Consider the following 22622-nt stretch of genomic DNA (forward strand, 5'->3'; position numbering starts at 1 on the left):
CAGCTAGGGGGCCCATTTGCTTCTTTTCACCGGGCCAATGACATGGTCAGATGTTAGTGAATATAGTTGTGGGGTTGGTGCAGTGCTTAATAGCCTTGGATGCTAATGTGCTTTTGTTGCTGTCCTCATTGGTGGCGTTTCTGTTTTTGATAGCTTTGTCCTCTTTGATATATTGTCTGCATGTGGAGAGTAGTTGTTTCGGAAGGGGGAGTCCTCTGGCAGCTGTGTGCGTCTCTAGTTCTTCTGGAAAGGGGCCCGGACTCTGCTTCCAAAGTACTGTTAGGGTTGTTTTTTCATGGATTAAAACGATATTTTGTTTTAAGAGTTTGCTTTTAGAAATAATGAGTTTAATAAAGTGTGACAGTTTTTACGAATTTGCAGTGTTTTGGTTGACCTAACAATAAAAATGAACAAATGTATAACATACACGGCACCCCATTCGCATTGCCTTCATTACAGTCTGGTATGTTGTGTGTCTGCCAAGGTTAATGGTAAATTAAAAATACAAATCTGTATGCTGGGAGGTTCAATTTCTCCAGAATCGTTAATTATATAATCTCTCTTAAGTTACAAGTCAAAGAACAAAGCACGGTTCGGAACACGGGCCGGTAAGGCGATGCTGGGCCCCGTAGGGGTCCGTGCGGATCGCCTCCCAAAGGCGTAAAACGGAAAAAACGGGGGCGCACCAGATTGGTCATCCCCATCCAGACAGTTAGCCGCCCAATCCCAGTGGAGGGGGCAAGCGGTCAATGGGTTCAAAAGGGGACCTTCCGCACAGGGGCCCGACCACCGCGGCAAACGTGGGTTTCGACACAGAACAGGTTACAGCTGTAGGGCGATGGGCGTTGAGCACCTTTGAAAGGTACTTATGCCCCACGGGGTACTGAGTTGTGGATTCCCTCCCTTAGGTCAGACGGGGGCTGCCAGAGAGTATGGATCATGGGACACTCATACATAACCGGGGCACAACGGTGGGCGGCGGCGCAGCTACAATTCAGAGCGATCTGGCTCCGTAACACAGAAGTGACTTGGCTGGGCCGGTCGGGCATGAGATGGGACCACCTACTCCCGGTGGTACAAGAGGCTCAACGACAGGGCGATGTGCCACTCTAGTGGTTCATCTGGGTGGCAACAACCTAGCGCCCATTGGAAGAAGAACCCTGCTGGAAAAGATGGTGGCTGGCTTGGCATCACTGGCCAAACTAACCCGGCCAGCAGACTTAATATGTTTATAAGTAATAGCGCGCAGGGCATGGAGGGGGGCCATGGACCAGGGGGCTGTGGAGAAGTCTAGGCACAATATGAACATCAACCATGGCAAAAAAAGGTGCAACCGTAAACAGCTGGAGTTTTGTAAGACACAGTCTGACCACCGGGATACCACTTGGAGGATGGGATGCACCTGACCGGGGTGGGCCTGGACATGTTCACTCTCAACTTAGTGGGGGTCCTGGAACAAATGGTTTTTCATGAGCAGAAGCAAGGGAGGAGGAAAAGGGGGGAGCTGCTGCCTATCTTTAAACCGTCGACAGCCTGGCTTAAGCAACCCAGAGAAAGATCCAAAGGGCAAAGTACCATAGGTAGAAGAGCTGCTCACACAGTGTCCTTGGGATGCCTCACGGCAGAGACACAGGGTGAGCAAATGACAGCACACAACTACAGGCAGAATAGAAGAGCTGCTCGCGCAGTGTCCTTGGGATAGCACACAGGGGCACTGAAGAGCAGGCTAGTGGCCAGCAAGGTTCCAGGGCAAGCGAGACGGCACTTACAGCCCGGGCTGGTCCTGACGGCCACAAAGTCAGTAGCAAGGGAAGCCTAGACCCGTACACACTGAGACATTGTTGCAAAAGGTGGCACCTTGAATAGAAAATGCTGTCATACAAGGACAACACCAAGCATGGGGCGAACAATGCATGATAATAGTAACATGGATGATTGCGAATGACCAACCTACAAGTTGTGAGAGGTGTAATCCATGTTCTAAACTTAACTGCTGCCTTTCTATACACCCTAAGCTGTTGTCACAGTAATGGTTTATGGGGGAAAGGGGTGCAGGTTGGCAGGGGGGCAAGAAGAATGGAGCGAGTTCGCCATCTAGGAGGGGTTCATAACGGTGCCTTTGGGCTCTGCTATTTATTGACTTTTTGGGATGTCGGTAATGGCCTTTGTTTCTACATTTGCTCATTTTGTCTGAACAAAGTCTTGTAATGTTCCTGACTCTTCTCCTTCTCTGTTCAGGTTTTAGAAAGAAGGGGCTGGACGGGGCTGGAAGAGATCACTCGACTTCTCAATGGAAATGAATTTGCAGGCATATTAGGTAAATTCATGTTATTTATGTTATGTGCGTGCTTGTGTGTGTGACTAGATGAGCGCCTGGGTTTCTTTCTTTGGCAGATTGGAGTTGTGTTTTGCTACTGACAAACGTCTAATGCTCTTTAATTTATACTGTAATCCTGAACCAGATTTAAAAGGGAGAGGATGTGGCCTGACGGCTAGTCTGCCGACTTTGGAGATGGGTAACCAAGGTTTGAACCTCAGTGGCGACTCCACATCCTGGGATTCTGTGCAAATCACTTAATCTCCCCGTGCCTACCAAAAACAAGCATTTACAATGCAATGGTCTCGGCATTATTAAAGGTAGAGCTATTGGCATTGCTCATGCCTTTTTTTTTTTTTAATCATAAATAAATGGCATTGTCATTTACATTGCCAATAGCTTAATCGTTAAATAAATGGCATTGTCATTTACAATGCCAATAGCTTAATCGATCGCATATGCATGACCTATTGCATTTACACCCACACAGAGCCACACATACAAAGCCACTCACACACACATACAGAGCCACCCACACAGATCCTCCCACACAGAGCCACCCTCACACAGACAGAGCCACCTACACATAGAGCCACCTACAAAAAAAAGCTATCCACACAGAGCCACACACATACACATAGAGCCACGCACTGACAGACAGAGCCACGCACAGACAGACAGAGCCACGCACACAGACAGAGCCACGCACACAGACAGAGCCACGCACACACAGAGCCACGCACACACAAACAGAGCCACGCACACACACAGAGCAACACATACACAGAGCCACACACACACACACACACAGAGCCACACACAGAGCCACACACACAGAGCCACGCACACACACACAGAGCCACGCACACACACACAGAGCCACGCACACACACACAGAGCCACACACACACAGTGCCACACACACACAGAGCCACGCACACACACACAGACAGAGCCACAGACACAGAGCCACGCACACACACACAGACAACATAAATGCAGTGTGTATGTGTTAGCTGATCACTGCATAAGTGAGGCAAAGAATGTGTTGAGGGTTTCACTTAATCAACTCATTCAGCTGTAGTGCTTTAGGGACGAATTCTACTTGGAAGAGGTTTGATAACGTTCTTTAGACCCCCAAAAGAAACGTTTTGCTTAATTTGTGGGACCAATAAACGCTATTGCTACCTACACAATATAGATTTTTTACAAAAACTACAAAGCTGCTGGTTTTCAGTTCGTCAGAAAATGAGCAGTTTAAGTTTTGCCAGGCAGAAGTGTGCTTGTGCCCTCCGTCGTGCTGTGTGACTCTAAAAGGGGACGGAAGTGGTACTCACGGTGGTTGTCGGTGTTCTCCGGGACTATTTCCGCCAGCACGATGGCCCCTTCCTCCACGGTGTCGAGCAGCATGGTGGCGGCCCGCAGCTGGTCGCTGGTCGTCAGGTCCCTCCAGGCACCCACGGCCTGCAGCTGCAGGAGGTCGTTTACCAACTCCACCATGGCTTGCAGAGCAGAGGAAACAGGATGACAAAAGTCCGGTGGGCCCGCGCGGGCTGTCAGACATCTACTAAAACATTCTGTGTGATATGACTAATAATGTAGTGCTTAATAATAGGTATTAAACCCTGGCCTGCTCCATGCTCATCATGCCCCCAAATCAGTAGTCCTATTCCCGGCAAGTCTTTTAAATTCACGTAAACACAACGTTTCTCAAACAATCCCTCTATGCAGGACAACCACCCATCTCTGTCAGCACACACAGGGTAGCTATGGATGCCCAAGGCATGGGCCTGCCCCCCTACCCTCTGTTCTCTCGGGCAGTGGAGGGCCACAGAAGATGCACTCCTGAGTAACAGAGAAAACAAGGAAAACTAGTGCAATCAGGGGGCAGAAGGCAAGAAAAAAACGAGTGCAATCAGGGGGCAGAAGGCAAGAAAACGAGCACAATCAGGGGGGCAGAGGCAAGACAAATGGTACAATTAGGGGAGCAGAGGCAAGAAAAATGGCACAATTAGGGGAGCAGAGGCAAGAAAATGGCATAATCAGGGGAGCAGAGAAGGAAAATGAGTGCAATTAAGGGGCAGAAGGCAAGAAAAACTAGTGCAATCAGGGGCCAGAAGGCAAGAAAACGAGCACAATCAGGGGGGCAGAGGCAAGAAAAATGTCACAATCGGGGGAGCAGAGGCAAGAAAAATGGCACAATTAGGGGAGCAGAGGCAATAAAAACGAGTGCAATCTGAGGGCAGAAGGCAAGAAAAACAAGTGCAATCAGGGGCAGAAGGCAAGAAAAACGAGTGCAATCAGGGTAACATCTCAGGGAAATTAGACCTTGGATCAGTGAGAGGCAACTCACATTCAAGCATGCCTACTCCCTAGGATGATTGCTGGACTATAGGACACGTAGTAGTAGACGATGCTATAAACCCCGCACCCCCGTTACGTGGCCACTGATGCGTGTACAGTACTGGGGCCATATAAGGGGTACTGTACAGTAGCACAGTAGGACTAGTCGTTGCTGATAAACCCGCACTCACGGTGCATGACCATGGGGTGATTGTACAATCACTGTGATGCTGGGGCGACAGGGTACTGGTGCATAATTTGCTAGTACAGCACCGAGGTAGATACAATGTGTGAGTCCCTTGCAGTGCTTCTAGGGCGGCCTGAGGGTACACACACACACTGACTTGCCCCGGATGTGTCTATGACGCCCTGATGTACTCCCAGGCATCCAGATACGCACGCAGAAGCAGGAAGAAACAAGAAACAGTAACACAGATCAAGAGTGGAAACGCCGAAGGCGCTGGGAGGCAGAGTCCAGGGTAGGAGAGACAATGAAAGAGTTGCAGACTGGGGCAGTGGCGGGGAGAGGTCCCCGCCTCCGCTGCTGCCTCCGTTTTGCCCTCAGGTGAAGCCCTCCCTCCCTCCACCTCCTCCCCTTGCATGCATTCCGTCTCTATACTCCCATCCCCGGCAGAGCTGCTCTCTCTGGTCGGCCTTTCATTCAGAGGAGGAAACTGCCTGGTAGAACCCAAAACAGGAGCCCTCTCACATCAGCGGCAGAGGAGCCCTCTCACATCAGCGGCAGAGGAGCCCTCTCACATCAGCGGCGGTGGCGCCCTCCCTCCCCGTGGGCAATGAAACGCCGATAAAGCTGGCAGTATTTACACCGCTGCCGTAAAACACGCGCCCGCGGGGGAGGTGGCGTCATGGCCACTCCTGCCAGTCAAAGACGCAGCGGCCGGCTTAATTTAATGAGGGAATAAAAACTTCCTCCCTGAATTTTGTGCTTCACCGTTAGTAATAAGTGAAACAGTAACAATAAAAAAACTGAACCGTATTCCATCTACACCACTGTGTGTGTAAAGACGTATTTTAGTCGCTTTAAAACTGCCCCCTCCCTGTGCTCTACAAAAACAAATCTATCAAGAGACACTTAAAGCAAGTTGACCCTTTGGCACTGCCGACCCTACCTAGGCTCCAGCTCTATCGTTGCGCTGTCTGTAGTCTTGTGCTTTGCAGGCCGGGGCACACTGTAGCGGTGGGAGGCACAGATGAGGAGACGAGGGAAAGAACTGGGTAAAGAGGTAGTGGAGTATGCAATGGGGAGACGACGCCTGAAAAGAGGAGCGGGAAGGGGGCTTCGGAAAACCGGAGGCTGAGCGTGGCATGGACGTCTACGCTGTGTCTGTAGTCTTGTGCTTTGCAGGCCGGGACACACTGGAGCGGTGGGAGGCACAGGTGAGGAGACGAGGGAAAGAACTGAGTAAAGAGGGAGTGGAGTATGCAAGGGGGAGACGACGGCTCAAAAGAGGAGCGGGAAGGGGGCTTCGAAAAACCGGGGGCTGAGCGTGGCGTGGACGTCTGCGCTGTGATATGGGTCCTGCCACGGCGGACTGCAGTTCATAGCTGTTGAGAGAAGGCAGCACGAGAATTAAGTAAACAGGACTGTGTACTCAGAATAAGAGGGAATGGGAGGGATATGTTGATCTGCTTGACTCTGCTGGTGAAGTAGGAGGGGGCAGGTTGACAAGGAGGCACGGGAAGAGAGGGAACCAGGGGTAATGCCAGCGAAAGAAAAGGAAAGTAAGGAACATGAAAAGACAGATAGATACGAGAAAGCACTAGACACAGGAAGCAAGATATGACTCGAGGAAAACGAGAGGAAAGGATAGGGAAACAAGAAAAATGGCACAATCACGGGACAATCGGGGCAGAAGAAAACTTACCTGTGGCAGCGAGGCTGTTCCGGGCAACAATGGCGGCCGCAAACATCCGAAAATTTCGGATTCGGGGGCGTGTTTTGGCGTTCTGAGTGACGGGTGACGTCACAGGGCGAAAGAACGCCAAAAACACGCCCCCGAATCCGAAAGAGACGGGCCTTTATTGGAGTGACTCCCTTCTCCACCAATGGCTGGCCTCCGTTTAGGAAGCCAGCCAATGGAGGAGTGATGGAGGAGAGAGGCGGGTTCAAGCCCCGTACTCAAAGTCATTAAATCTCCGACCGGAGACTGCGCAAGCGCAGCCTTTAGGTCCTCGACCTAAAAAAGAATGTTTCCTTGTGTAACATAACTGGTGTTCATGCAAGCGCTCCAATACCTACGGGTCGAGTTTGCGCTATATAAAATCTGCAAAAAAAAGTAAACGGTAGTTTGCGGCCGATACAGGGTTACGAGAACAGCCCAAAAACTCACACTTCACATTTCGCAAAGAGATATCTCACTAAAGTTGAAAGAGGAGCGGAATGAGGGTAAAGTATTTAAGAAACAAACCTCAAACTCAGATTCCCTCTGTAATTCAGTATTGTGAGGTGAAAATCTCGGTATCCCAGGTGAATTCGGCCGCCCTGAGCAAACACCCATCTCCATACAATTGTTATATTCCTTGGGGACATTGCCACTGGTTTTGTGGCCCAGCGCACTTCTAATGGGAGCGTACGAATTTCGGTGATATATTCGTTTCTGATAAATAGATGCTGCCATATTTTTTAACCTTGCTGCTGGAAAATATAGTACCGAAACTGGTGAAATATGTTACATTAAAATAACGGACCCTGGTATTATAAAGTACCCAGCAGTGTAGTACTAAATGTTCTTTTCACTGTCACAGGATGTTTCCACCTTGTTCGGGGCATTTAATGAAATGTGTTCATTTCACATCTATCTGAATATTTCATCAGAAGGGACTGTAATCTCCTGCCATAATGAACAAAGAGCAGACTGGACAAACCGGGAGTTTACCAAACTGAGGGCTAAATAAATCACGAAGAAAAACCTAAAAATTATAAGATAAAGTACACAAACCAAGAGGTGGTTTCTTTCGCTAAAGAATTATGAAAAGTTGGACGTTTTATCTAACCTCTACTGAAAGCTCTTAATTTTGCACAATCACAAACAGCACTTTTCTATTTGCAGCCTTTACCGAATGAGCAGGTTTTACTTGCTTTTTCTACTTTTTTACATACAGCTTTGTGTTCAAGACTTTCCAGGTTTCATTAACCTGTTGCTGTCTAATGTTGAAATATAGCAGTTATGTCGGGGACTAACAGGCAGATTCTTCTCTTCGGGCTATTGAATGTTATTTTATGTTATGTTATAGGAGGTTTTATAAAGCGCACAGCTACTCGACAGTGTCACTTGGGGCTAGATGTAGGTAATTCTATTTTACCGACTCATAAATACCGAATTTTACCGATTCGGTATTTATGAATCGGTAAAATAGAAGGAGGGAGATATAGCTAATTTTCAAAATAGAAATACCGAATCGGTAACATTCGGTATTTACCGATTCGGTAAATACCGATTCGGTATTTCCTATTGATTCCTATGGGCTGTGAAGCCCAAAGGAATCAATGGGAAATACCGATTAGGTATTTACCGAATCGATAAATACCGAATGTTGCAATGGTGCAGGGGGTGTCACTTTGACACCCTCTAGCACCCGAAGTAAAGGCATGTGTGACATGTGGCACACATATATGCGCTAAGGGCATGTCTGTGTGTCACATTGCACAGTTTGCATGCACAGATGTGCATGCACACCTGGATTCGGTATTTTACCAAACAATAGGATTGTGTGGTAAAATACCGACTCTTAAGGGCCCGTGACAGTCTCAGGAGTGTCACCTACATTTGGAATTACCGAATCGGTAAATTTACCGATTCTGTAAAATATTGGCCCCTACATCTGAAAACCCAAATACCAGTCGGTAACGGCCGAATTCGGCCGTTACCGACCGGTATTTGCTCTCCTACGTCTGGCCCTTGGTCTCTCTGATGGCTCTCTGCGCTGCACTCTTACGGCCACATGCATCAAATGATTTTGGAGTCGCAAACGGTGCGAATCGGAAAATTCGGCCGTTTGCGATTCCAAAATATCTTTTTGGTATGCATGAACCATTTTTTTAAAAACCGCAATTTTTTGCATTTCCCAAAAATGCGATTGCATTTAAGGAATCGCATTTGTGCGATTCCTTAACACCTTAGGAGCTCGTAAACAAACCTCCCCAGTGCTGCGCTGTCCATTATCCAGTGCTGAACTGGACGTCCAGCGGTCGCACGCAGCACTGGGGAGGTAGTGCCCGTGACGACCGTTGGCCGACGGCAGCACCTAAAGGGTTAAATGCAATGCATGAATTTTTTTTAAAATGCGAATTTGAAAATATGAGGTGGAAATTAACACGAGGTTGACCCTCGTGTTAATTTGCGAAATCTTTCAAAAATGCTAAAAAAAACATTTTTGAAAGTGTCATGGTACACACTCACATGTCCTTTGGACATGTGTGTGTGAAACTTGCACTTAAAAAAACATTTCAAGGGTGCAGGGGGGTCTTACCACCCTTGAAATGCATCAACAACTTGTAATTCGCAAAATAAGATTCGCAAAAAGGCATTGATTCCTATGGGCCTGTAGGCCCATAGGAATCAATGTAATGCCATTCCTTAATTGCGATTCGCAATTAAGGAATATCAAATACCGAAAATTAAGAAATCCTTAAAACTTTTAAGATTTCTTGATGCATAGGATTTTGCAATTCCTAAATTGCGATTCCTTAATTTTCGCAATTTAGGATTGCAAAATCCTACAATGATGCATGTGGCCGATAGGGCGGGTTAGTGGTGTTCTGCTGGAACCGGGGAGTCCGAGTGTAGCTCTGAAGTGTCGTGCTGAAGGGGTGTCTTAAGTGCAGCTCCGCGGTGTCATGCTTGAGGGGGTCTCGGAATGCAGCTCTGAGGTGTCATGCTTGAGGGGGTGTCGGAATGCAGCTCTGAGGTTTCATGCTTGAGGGGGTGTCGCAGCTCTGAGGTGTCATGCTTGAGGGGGTGTCGGAATGCAGCTCTGAGGTGTCATGCTTGAGGGGGTGACTGAATGCAGCTCTGAGGTGTCGTGCTGGAGCCTGGTGTGTAAGTACAGACCCGAGGTGTTCTGCTGGTGTCCAGTGTCTTGAGTGCAGTTCCAGGCCCCAGTGAGAGGACAGCCGTGTCGCGGTGGAGCCACACAGTGCTATCGGCAGTGAGGTACTAACATATCCTGTACATTGTTTTCACAAATATTTTGCGGATGTTCGTAAGTATTATCCAATCTTCTAAGTGATGGAGGGGGACCATTTTAATTTTGGGGAACCTATCACACCCCAAACGTGTTGGTGAAACCATGTGCTAAAGGCGCCCCACCTTCGGAACCACAGAAAAAGGTCCGAAATGTGCCCCGTCTGAGGACTGGCAGATTCAATGGGTTCATAGTCGCGTCCCCTGTGCCGTTGCTCGGGTCTCCCACAGAGCCTGTGTGTGCTGTGAACACTGGCTTTGCACGTGTGCTGTGCGAATCAGCAGAGTTCTGCTCTCTGTTCCATGTTCCATATGCACACCGTGTACTCGTACGCAGTGTAGCATATCACCGTATTTAATGGTTGTTTTATTGCAATGTGTTCTCTGTGCATTATGCCAGTGTATTTCATGAGCACCTGCACATATCATTTCAATGTGTTAGGTGTTCATTATGCCAATGTTTGAAGGTGTGCAGTACAGGCATTGTTTTTTCCCAAGTGTGCAGAGTTAACGTATGCATGGTTTTAATATCTGAAACCAAGAGCCCCATCACCTTATCAGTGGTGATGCCAGGTCTTCGGAAGATGAGCTGCCCGCACTCTAAGGAACACTTTTCTGATTGGAAATCAGGGTTGGCTCTTTGGTTGTTGGCCTGACGTTGATTGTGTTTCTTGTTAATCAACCAAAACAATAACTTGTTAAAGGCCATGGATGAAGCGCCCGGGCCAAAGGCTGTTGTGACCCGTGACATGCTGACGCTGTCACATCATGTTTCCTTCTGCCAGGGGATTCTGTGTAAGCAGATTACAAGGCAGGGGTCGCTCTGGGCACATCACAAGCCACGTGTAAGGCACATGACTTAAAGGGGTTGCACCTAGGCGGAGAGAGAATGCAACCTCCACCTTCTGAAGGCTACAATATATTATTTGTGCAGCTGGTGCAGTGGCACCAGGCCCGGGGATGGAAGGGAACTCACTGCAACTCAGTTACGGTTATATTTCAATACCTAACTGGTTGGCAGGGTGGACATTTTTGTTTCCTGCTTTGGGGCCCACACCCGCTTAGTAGCTGCTACCCTTCTATGTGAAGTGAAAACTCTTATCAAAGTGTGTCAGGAACCAACAGAACAGATCACCTCTGTGCTCCAATCACAGTGTAGAAGGCCCCTGAGTGGACTCCGTGTGTCAATAATATATTTAAAATGCATAGCGAGCTATGGTCTGGAATGCTTCAATTACTTACTCATAACCCCGAGACTCAGATTCTGTCCAGTCTTACGCCATGGGATTAAAAGTAGGAGGAAGAAGTGAAAGGGATGTAATGCTTCGATAACTTCCTGGTAATCACAATACACTGATTTACACTGACTTATATATATAGTGTGTATTAGCTGTGCGCTCTATTGCATTGCAAATGCTTGTGGTCTTACCGCATGGCATGGTTGCAGGGCGCGAAGCACAGGACAGGCACTGCAGGGGATAACCAGTCCACTACTGCTCTCAGGAATAGTGAAAGGGGGAGAGTGGGAGTGCCTCTGCCTGGCTGCAGTTCCCTTAATGTCTCTTTCTGCAGCAGCAGCATGCACAGCCATGGGTGCGTGGGATAATACAGACAGAGAGCGTACGTGCAGCACAGGCAAAAGAAAAGCACCTCTTCACTAAAATCGCTTCTCCTTTCATCCTATCCTCCTCTTTGCTATGCCCCCAAAGCTCACTGAAACGTGCTCGGCATGCTATTCAACCCTGCTCTTCTGCTGGCTCTCACAGGTAAAATATATTTGTGTATTTTAGAATCAATCGTTTTTTATTGTGCAGCACAACAATTCAGAACACAGCTCAGCTGCCTACATCCGCTGGCAGGCAGAGCGAAGTCCAGAGGCATTAGACACAGCGTTCGGGCCTACACCCCGGAGGGCGACCCCGCGAAGGAAAATGGTATGCCTTCATGAGCAGCCAATGCAGGTACAAACCTACCGCTTTTTAAGAACAAGAAACAGAAAAAACAAAGACAAAGGAAACCCCCCTCCCCCCTCCACATCAGTCTCTCCTTCCTCCTCTCACCCTCCACCGCCCCTCAGCGCTACTCAATTCACCTTAGCTGGCCCCCAAGGTTCCAGAGGAATAAGTTGAAGAATTTGTAGGTACTTCGGGCAAGTAACCTCCCTCAAGTTCCTAGATAGAAGATGCAGGAAAGGGCCCCACAGTTCCGCATATTCCGCTCCCTTTCCCTCCACACTCAGCGATAGCCGCTCCATAGCTAAAAGAATCCACAGTCTTCAAATCCAGTCCCTCGGGTCAGATGAGTCAGGGGAACCCCACCGCGCAAGAATAACTAGACGCGCAGCAAGCAAGGCTAGGGCAATTTGTCTACCCCTCAGCGAGCGCAGAGGAAACTATTTGACATATGGAAGCCCTAATAGCACATGCTCAGGTGCTCTAGGGAATGTGATCTGAAAAGCGTTGTCCAAGTCGTCTAGCACCACCTTCCAATCTCGTTCTAGCAACGGACAGTGCCACAGAAGATGTGTCAAGGTACCAGGGGCACCACATCCCCTCCAACAGAGGCTCAAGCTCATCTCATCCCAATCTTCAATACGAGCTGGGGTATAATACCTGTAGGCAACCACCTAATAGGCGGACTCAGTGCCAGCTACGTTGGCAGTGGTGTGGTGCGCCCGATAGAAAACCTGGTCCCACTCCTTATGCGAAAGCAGGCGCCCCAGCTCCGTCTCCCAGCGAACCTGCGCTTTTGTACGTGGGGCTTTGGGACGTGTCATAATCATTGCATACAGATCAGATATGAGCTTATGATCATCCTTCTTGCATACTATCCATTTTTCAAAAGCCGTCATAGGACGGGACATAGACGCAATGTTAGAAGGCTGAGTAACCCAATGTGCCACTTGCGAGTAAGGAAAGGCATCAGACTCCGAGAGGGAGAAGTAGTCCCTACAAAGCCGGGGAAACGGGATTAAGCCCTCAAGGTCAAAGAGGGAGCCCACTCTCTTACAACCCTCTTCCCTCCAGGGCTGGAAGATCGGGGACGCACAGCCCGGGGGGAAATCCGGATTATCCACAATAGGCATCATAGGGGACAGGAAAGTAGTCCAACCCTTGCGCCGCACCAACTGATCCCAGGCCTTCAATGTCGGTGACGTCACCGGGGAGGAGTAAAGACCCCAGGCCCTGTGCTTATGGGGAAGCCACAACTCGCGCCAAATATTGCACGCCACTACCGTTTGATCCATGAAATTCCATAGTTTACTGGACCAAGGTCTATTCCATTCCAGGACAAACCGCAGGCATGTCGCCTGAAAGTAAGCCTTCAGCAGGGGGAAGCCTATCCCACCGCTGGACTTAGGAGCCGTGATGAGTGATAGGGCTAGCCGCTGCCTCTTTTTGCTCCAGAGAAACTTATTGAGGAACCCCTGGAGCTTCTGGAGGGCACCCGGCGGAGGGATCAATGGGAGCATCTGGAAAAGATACAGAATACGTGGAAGCACCGTCATTTTGATTGCCGCCAGCCTACCATACCAGGACAAATTAAGACGGTACCAATCGGACAGTGATTTGGCCACCTGGTCCACCATCAGCTTGTAATTAAGAGAAGCAGTTTTTGCTATAGATGTGGTGAAACGGATTCCCAGATACGTAATATCGGAATGTATCCACTGATAGGCAAAGTCCTGCTGCAAATCCTGCACCGCAGGAACAGATATATTAAAGATCTGCGATTTGGAGAAGTTAACTTTGAACCCCGATACTCTGCCAAGTTCGAGAAGCTCCGCGACAAGTGCCTCAGGGAAGAGTGGGGCTGCGTGAGCGAAAGGATCACGCCATCCGCATACAACCTAATTCTGTGTGTGTCCGCGCCGAACCGGATCCCCGCAATACCCCCGTTAGACCTTACCCGCTGAGCAAACGGCTCCATATAGAGCGCAAAAAGCAACGGGGACAGCGGGCACCCCTGCCTTGTCCCTCTGGCAATAGGGAAAAGGGCGGATCGGCGCCCATTTACCCTCACCGCCGCCTTCGGAGCCGCATACACGCAGCTGACCCACCGCACAAAGTTATCCCCCAGACCAAAGGCCTTCAACACCGCAAACAGATACTTCCAGTCTACGCGGTCAAAGGCCTTCTCCGGGTCTATAGATAAGAAGAAGGCCTGTGTGTGGGAACGGTGGACCAGGTCCGTGAGGTGCAGAAGCCTTTTAGTGTTATCCCCCCCTTGCCGCATTGGAATAAAGCCCGCCTGGTCAGGGTCTATGATGCCGTCCATCAACGGACTAAGTCGCGCCGCCAGGATACTGGTGAAAAGTTTAGCATCAATGTTGAGGAGCAAGATCGGGCGATACGATCCACACTCCGCAGGATCCTTCCCAGGCTTGGGGATGACCGTAATGGCTGCCTCCGACATGGAGGGGGTCACCTCCCCCGTCTCTAAAAAGGAGTTGAAAAGGCGCGTTAAAAAGGGAGCCAGCTCCACACAAAAGGTTTTGTAAAAAATGGCCGAGAAGCCATCCGGCCCCGGGGATTTGGCCAGTTCCAGCCGCGCAATCGCAAATATGACCTCCTCAATACGTATCGCAGCATCCAGAGCATCCGCCGAGGTCCTAATAAAAGGTGTAACATCGCAGGATGCCAGATAAGCTGCCACCCGCTCAGAATCCGATGCCTCTCCCTGATACAAGGTCTGATAGAACTGCCGGAAGGATTCTACGATAAGGGAGTCGTTGGTGTGCTCCACTGCTTGAGAGTCCCTAATAGATTGAATGACCGATTGCTGCACTCGCGCCCTCAACCTGTGCGCCAACATCCAGCCCACTTTGTCCCCGTAAGGTAGAATTTGTGTCGCAGGCTCAAAAGGGCGTGCTCCGCCCTATCCAGCTCAAGGTGCTATTGCATGCGTCTCTTCATCTCCAATTCGCTCCATACGCGCGGGGCCCCTGTCCTTTTATGTATCGCTTCCAGGTCGCCAACATCCTTCTCCAATTCCGCACGCTTCTCCCTGCGCACCAGGGCATATGTCGCAGACAGCGCAATAAACTCCCCCCGGACCACCAGCTTGAGGGCCTCCCACACTGACGCTAAGGATACGCCATCCTGATTATTGCTAGCGAAGTACTGGGTGATAGCATCCCGGATTCGAGTGACTACCAACTCTGAATGCAAAAGAGAATCTCGGAGACGCCAGCCAGACGACGGTGGGCGCTGACCACAACCGGTAGGCATAACCGAGATAAGTGCATGATCCGACAAGGAGCGCGGGGTGATAGACAGATGGGGCAGAACAGAGGCCGTAGCCAGGAAATGATCCAATCCCGCATAAGTTTTATGGGCCGCGGAATAATAAGTGTAATCCCGATCGAGGGGGTGTTGGACCCGCCACACATCATGCAGCCCACCTTCTAGCAACCATTGCCTCCCCCCTGCGACAGGGCCCCCGCCTGATGTGCCCTCAACTCAGATATATCCAGCCCTGCATCCATCAGTATATTCAGATCCCCCCCACCGGCACATGCGTGTCCGGAGAAGCTAACATCTCGGAGAGAGCTGCCTTCAGGACGGACTCTTGGCGGTCGTTTGGTGCATACAGTGACCCCACATTCAAGGTTGTGTCCCCCCATTGCACCCGGACAGCCACATACCGCCCTCTGATGTCAACCACCTGGGATAGGATCTTACAATGCGCCCGTGCACTAAAGAGAATAGCTACCCCATGTTTCTTCGCTGGACCCGAAGACCACATTTGCACAGGGAACCGCCTATCCTTCATCCTCCTAGTATACCCAGATAGGAGATGGGTCTCCTGCAACAGACACACATCCCCGTCAGCATTCTCCAACAAGGAAAGGATGGCCGATCGCTTGACAGGGTTATTTAGGCCCCTAACATTCAGGCTTACACCTTTCAGATCTCTACCCATAACCCCTAAGATGGAGGGAAGTGCCAAAGCAACATTCTAGGACCGGAGCACTAAAGGAAGCGCAGGAAGCGAGCAGCAGGCCCGGTCTACACTGAACTACCCTGAGAACTGATGCGGAGCCCCAAAAATAACCCCAGAACCAAACCAAGCCCCCAAAACCCCTACAAAAATACTGAACCACAGGAACCAAGAAAAATGTCAAAAGTCTTTCAAGTCGACCAAAGTCGGGTAGAGGAATCGATCTGTAGGGAAAACGTGGCGCCATCCCAGAACCACACCCAACCCTGATACAGGGCACCTCCACTTCACAAGGACCAGAAGAAGAGCCGAAAACCCATTCTCACCCCCCCACCATAACCCCCCCTCCGGCACTGCAGTAAAGTCCAAGCTGTGCCAGGCCAATGATCCCCAAGGGACATTCTCATTGTCCGTCACCAGCGCCACTGAGAAGACTGCGCCTCCCTCTCCAAGAGACTCGCAGATAGGTCAGGCTTCATCGGAGGAGGAGATCTACCAACTCTCTGCCACTCCGTGGAGCGACTGCGCCGCCGAGATGGTGACCCGCCGGATTCGGCCTGAGCAGCAGACCTCTCCAATCCTAGCACCTCATAAGCTGCCTCCAGCGAGCGGATCTGCAGAAGCTTTCCTTTGAACTTAAAGATGATGCGAAACGGGTGCCCCCACGAGTAGGGGATGCCCTGTTCCTGCAAATGGGCCATAATAGGTCGGAAGCTCCGGCGTTTGACAAGAGTGGAGGCCGCCAGATCTTGAAAAAGAGCGGGTTGGTGCCCCCTGAACTGCACCGGATTGAGGTTTCGCGCTTTACGGAGAATCCGTTCCTTGAGCTGAAAATCATGCACGCATACCAAGATGTCCGGTGGGGCAGCCTTGGCACCTCTCGGCAGACCAACACGATGCACACAATTTAGTTGAATGTCCAGCTCATTCCCCTCATCAAGGATTTGTCAGAACAACGCCTCCACATACTCCTGCAAACTGTCCCCTTCCCCTTTCCACGGGACCACACGAATTCTAATATTGTTTCTCCGTTAGCGGTTTTCTAAATTCTCGGTATGTGCCTGCACGTCCAGGTTTTGTTCCGTTAGGCGGAGGATGTCCTGCTGAAGTTGATGAACCTCATCAGCAGTGCCCAGGTCATGTTCCTCCAGGGTCGCCACCCGCTCCCCAATAGCGTCTACATCTCGTCGCATTTCCTTCACGTCAGAAGAGAGTTGGGAACGAAGTTCTAAAATATCTTCCTTAATGGCAGCAAAAAGCTCTAGCATAAAGGCCTTAGTCGCGGACGCATCCACATCCTCGGGCTGCGAGGGTTGGCCATTTGACTGCACGGCAGTCTGACCGCCGCTTTCTATAATGTGTCTTTCAGGGCTTTATCCTTCTTACTCCTTTTAGCCGACATCCTGGTGCCACAGAGGGCCCAACAGGGCGCAAACAGGGTCCAGCAGCGCCCGCTCCCCTCCTGACAGCTCAGGCCCGCGCCAAGGCTAAGAGACGCCGCCCGCCAACACACAGGCCGAAGGCACACCCTCCTCCGTCCAACGGTCTCCTCAGCTCAGCAGCGATACCGCCGAACAGCCCCGGGGCTCCCCAGCACCACCGATCACACCAGACCGCTCAGGTGCAGGGCCCAGCACCCGTCTCTTCTGCCCAGGAGGCAACGTCACCCCCCAACTTAGGGCATCTTCAAGCAGCACCCCGCAGCACCCCGCAGCAGGTAAATAATCAGGGCGTCGAGGCTCCTCACACCAGTTCCCAGGCCGAGGCTAGGCCCCTCGAGCCTCACAGCCAGATGCCCGTCAGGCCCCCGACCACTCCTCCACACTGCCTGTGGATCTCCCTACGGGCGCCTCTGGAAGTCGCCTGCCAATGCCCCCCCTTTCGTCATAGTCAAAGCTCCAGCGAAGCACCGCTGCAATTCCCCAGACTCCTCAGACTCCGCAGGCTCCCGGCAGGCTGGAGAGAGCAAAAGCAGGAGAGCACCGCCTGCCGAAATGCGGGCTGATATGGGGGCCCACACCAGCCCCGCAATCACCGTGCCCAGAGCAACTGGCGCAAGTTCACTCCCAGGCCCCAGGAAGCACACCAGTCAATGGGGGAGAAGGGGCTCCCAGATTATCGGGCCCCGGCCAGCCAGTAAAGTCGGAGCCACCCGGCCCCGAGAGCAGCCAATATCCGGGGGGGAGGCTGCGCACACCACCAGATTTGAGGCCCCAACACCAGCACCATACGCGAGGGCCCCGCACCGACCGCCGGACCGCGGCCGAGCTCAGGACCCTCAGGTAACCGCCCCTCCACTCCCCACCTCCTGCCAAAGCGGGCCGTCAGGAGCGGACAACTTCCGCCTGGGTCGCCACAATGCTCGGGAGCACACGCCCACCCAGCGGGGGTTTCAACTGCCGCCGCCTCAGCTGGCGCCCCAGCGACCTCCGGGCCCACCAGCTCTTCCCGGGCAGGCCTCAGCACCGCAGCGGCTCCAGGCTCAGCAGCAGCAGCCCGCTTCTTCCGTCACCCCAGGCACAGCGCCGCACTCCGCGTCAACTCCACGAGGCGGGGCAACCACTCACAGCGACGGAGGCGCCACTCCGCGCCGCACAGGCCTCCGCTTCCCCTGCCACGAGGCCTGTCGGCCCAAGCAGTGTCAGGGCCGCACTGCTCCAAATATCGAGGTTCCTCCACGAGGCTCGGAAAGAGGGGCACCGCTGGACTCAGGACAACGCGGGGACCCCGGAGCACATCGTCTGCAGCTTGGATGGGCACCAGGTAGGGCACTTTACAAAGCGATATGCCAGGCGGTGCCGGAGGGACAGGAAAGCACGTCCTACTCCTCCGCCATCTTGGCCACACCCCCCCTATTTTAACCCGTTTGCTGCTTCGAACGTTCAGCGCCAGTGCTGAATGTTCGAAGAAATGGGTGCGGCCGCATCGGCCGTTGGACGTGCGCAGCACCAGGAAGGTAGCTCGCGTGACGTCCAACGGCCTACGGCAGTAGCGAACGGGTTAAAGAACGCACCCTGTGGTTTTGACTTTTTGCTGCGTGTTTTAGATAGTGCTTAAAATCAGTGCTCACCTAGGGTGCAGGTGAACCCCACATTTCTAGATAACGGTTGTGGCATAGCAAAAGCGTGCTTCACACAGTATCACTTAAACCAGTGATACCAGGATTAAAACTTGGATCTTTCTTTTCTCTACTAGACAGCAAATGCTTACATACCATATACCTGTTAACCAGTCTTAAAATGCTTTAAAGATCACAAAACACAGACTGAAATACCTTCCAAGAAAAAAACGAGCACTGACACCACAATGACGGGTTTGAATGTTGATGTGATAAATATTTCCAAATAGATATAGCTACCAACAACCCATATTGTTGCAAACTTCTCCTAATACTAGCTTAGTAACCAACAGTGGATTGCACCCTGGGACTTGTAGTTTTGCTTTACCCTTTGTACTTAAAATCTCAATGTTGTGTACTTGTTCATGCACACCAACAATGCATGTGTGGCACCTTCAGCCAGTCTTTGCAGTTGGTTGCATGTTGTGGTTTTGTTATGGGCCCATTTTAAAAGCAAAACATCATTTACCAGAGTTCAACTTATTAGCAGCTGTCGAACTTGGATCTTTATTCCTAAAACATATTCACTGATGACTCGCTGTTTGTTTATATTATTGTGTTATGCCTTTTCCTCTTTGATGAAGGGGCTCTCATTAATTTTCGGGAGTGTCGGTTTTTTAAAGATTTTCAGCAGCTCATCCACACTCAGAAGTACTGTGGCCACGAGCAATAAGGATTTGCTTCTTAATAACCACAGAGAAAAGCAGAAAAACTCACTGACATCTGGCAGGTCACCTGGCAAAACCAGGAGGGCATGCTCACAACTTTTCCAGCACCAAAGCACCACTCAGGACCACTTCAGCAGCACTCAGCACCACCTCTATCTACAGTTCATTCACCACTTCCTGCACAAACTATCCATCCCTTTTTAGTTTCCTTTCTTTCTATTCTATGCAACTCTTACCATTTTCTATTCACCATATCACATAATTCCTGTACACAAATACACTACACCGCGCACACTTCCACAACTGACTATTCCAATTCAACCCACATAATTCCACTCCAAACCACATACATTCACTCCACTCACATACATTCACTCCACTCCAAAACAAAACACATTTTACAATGTCAATAGCTCTAACTCTAAAAAAAATGCAAGACCTATTGCATTGCAAATGCTTGTTTACTAATTTCCACAACACCTCCAATTTTTCACAGTAAACAGTAATGGTGGGCATTTGATTTCTATCATTCCAACAGCCAGCCAATGAGAGCGTAAAGTCTTATGGGAAAAAATGGGTCTCGGCCAATCCAAGGGTTACATTTTTTATTTTGCGCACCTATGGGGCTCTTGCCAGCCCAGCTGCCATAATATACAATTATTTTTTACCCTTAATTTCTCAAAATATACTGAACGGATTTACATCGAATCACAAAAGCACAATATTTTGGACCAAGATCCAACTTCCTGATGAATTTGGCGTAATTTCGTTCAGCAATTTTTGCTGTAGTCAGGCCTAAGGAGGATTATGAGAAATGCATAGGGATTTTATGTATTGGGACCTCCCCCTTTTTTCTCAGCCCCCGCTTGACAGATCACGCCAAACTTTCCAGGAAGGAGCTGAGGTCGATGATCTTTTGTTTTGCAAAGGTTTGTGAAAATCCGTCAAACAGCACCAAAGTTATTAGCAAACCAAAAAATACTCCATGTATGGAAAAGCAGACCTACCTATAAACTACCTACTGGCAAATAAATAAATATATACGGGATGAAGGCAGAAGAGCATTTTTGCATTGAGGATGCAAGCGTGAAATGGATCCAAATTTCATGACACTGGTTGATATGCTGTAAAATAAGCCTTTCAGGTAACCACTGGGTGTTGTAATGAGATCCTGTGCTAGAGTTCGACGTATCAACGTTAAATGTGACAAACCCCGCACTACAGGTCCCAAGATGCAATGTGCCACGCCCACTTTGGGGCAGGACTTCTTAAAGTGAATGGGTGGTAACATGAAATCTAGCCAGCACAAACGCCATTGAGAAAGAGAACGAGGGGTTCTCGAAACGCGTCTGGACATTGTGCCTTCTCATGAAATACTTACATGCAGACCCAAGCCGTAATGGGTGGACTTGATATTTGTATACTGCTGCCACTTTGCCCGAATAAATCCAGTACCTTGAATCCTGATGCCTGGTCGGCTTGCTTCTTTCCAATTGGTTTAGAAGGAGTGTGTTTATGTTCCTTGGAGGTGTTCGCCCCCAGCGCCTTGACCGCCCTTACCTGTGTCCTGCTCTGCGAACAAAACGTGTGGCAAATCAATTTGAGAACAGGACCCGCCTGCACTTGCCTGGTAAGCGGCACGGAGTGTACCTGCAAGCACGGAGTTTCCGGCGATTACTGAGCCCCAGTGCAAGTTGTGGGCGTGGGAAGGTGGAGCACAAGCGTGCAACACCATGGGCATCAACTTCAGGGTGCTGGTTCACAACGGAATGAAGGCAGAAGAGCGTTTTTGCATTGAGGATGCAAGCGTGAAATGGATCCAAATTTCATGACACTGGTTGATATGCTGTAAAATAAGCCTTTCAGGTAACCACTGGGTGTTGTAATGAGATCCTGTGCTAGAGTTCGACGTATCAACGTTAAATGTGACAAACCCCGCACTACAGGTCCCAAGATGCAATGTGCCACGCCCACTTTGGGGCAGGACTTCTTAAAGTGAATGGGTGGTAACATGAAATCTAGCCAGCACAAACGCCATTGAGAAAGAGAACGAGGGGTTCTCGAAACGCGTCTGGACATTGTGCCTTCTCATGAAATACTTACATGCAGACCCAAGCCGTAATGGGTGGACTTGATATTTGTATACTGCTGCCACTTTGCCCGAATAAATCCAGTACCTTGAATCCTGATGCCTGGTCGGCGTGCTTCATTCCAATTGGTTTAGAAGGAGTGTGTTTATGTTCCTTGGAGGTGTTCGCCCCCAGCGCCTTGACCGCCCTTACCTGTGTCCTGCTCTGCGAACAAAACGTGTGGCAAATCAATTTGAGAACAGGACCCGCCTGCACTTGCCTGGTAAGCGGCACGGAGTGTACCTGCAAGCACGGAGTTTCCGGCGATTACTGAGCCCCAGTGCAAGTTGTGGGCGTGGGAAGGTGGAGCACAAGCGTGCAACACCATGGGCATCAACTTCAGGGTGCTGGTTCACAACGGGATGAAGGCAGAAGAGCGTTTTTGCATTGAGGATGCAAGCGTGAAATGGATCCAAATTTCATGACACTGGTTGATATGCTGTAAAATAAGCCTTTCAGGTAACCACTGGGTGTTGTAATGAGATCCTGTGCTAGAGTTCGACGTATCAACGTTAAATGTGACACACCCCGCACTACAGGTCCCAAGATGCAATGTGCCACGCCCACTTTGGGGCAGGACTTCTTAAAGTGAATGGGTGGTAACATGAAATCTAGCCAGCACAAACGCCATTGAGAAAGAGAACGAGGGGTTCTCGAAACGCGTCTGGACATTGTGCCTTCTCATGAAATACTTACATGCAGACCCAAGCCGTAATGGGTGGACTTGATATTTGTATACTGCTGCCACTTTGCCCGAATAAATCCAGTACCTTGAATCCTGATGCCTGGTCGGCTTGCTTCTTTCCAATTGGTTTAGAAGGAGTGTGTTTATGTTCCTTGGAGGTGTTCGCCCCCAGCACCTTGACCGCCCTTACCTGTGTCCTGCTCTGCGAACAAAAT

At 50.2% G+C, this 22622-nt stretch overlaps 1 protein-coding gene across 1 annotated transcript in view; it reads left to right on the plus strand.

Annotated features, from left to right (window-relative positions):
- VPS33B (VPS33B late endosome and lysosome associated) overlaps positions 1-22622 on the plus strand; it is an 806019-nt gene that overhangs the window by 672338 nt on the left and 111059 nt on the right. Inside the window, exon 22 of the mRNA XM_078683255.1 lies at positions 2239-2317. Coding sequence (XP_078539381.1) covers positions 2239-2317 — 79 coding nt within the window. The remainder of the gene's footprint in view (positions 1-2238; positions 2318-22622) is intronic.

Source organism: Lissotriton helveticus, chromosome 3_1, assembly GCF_964261635.1.
Source record: "Lissotriton helveticus chromosome 3_1, aLisHel1.1, whole genome shotgun sequence".
NCBI lineage: Eukaryota > Metazoa > Chordata > Amphibia > Caudata > Salamandridae > Lissotriton > Lissotriton helveticus.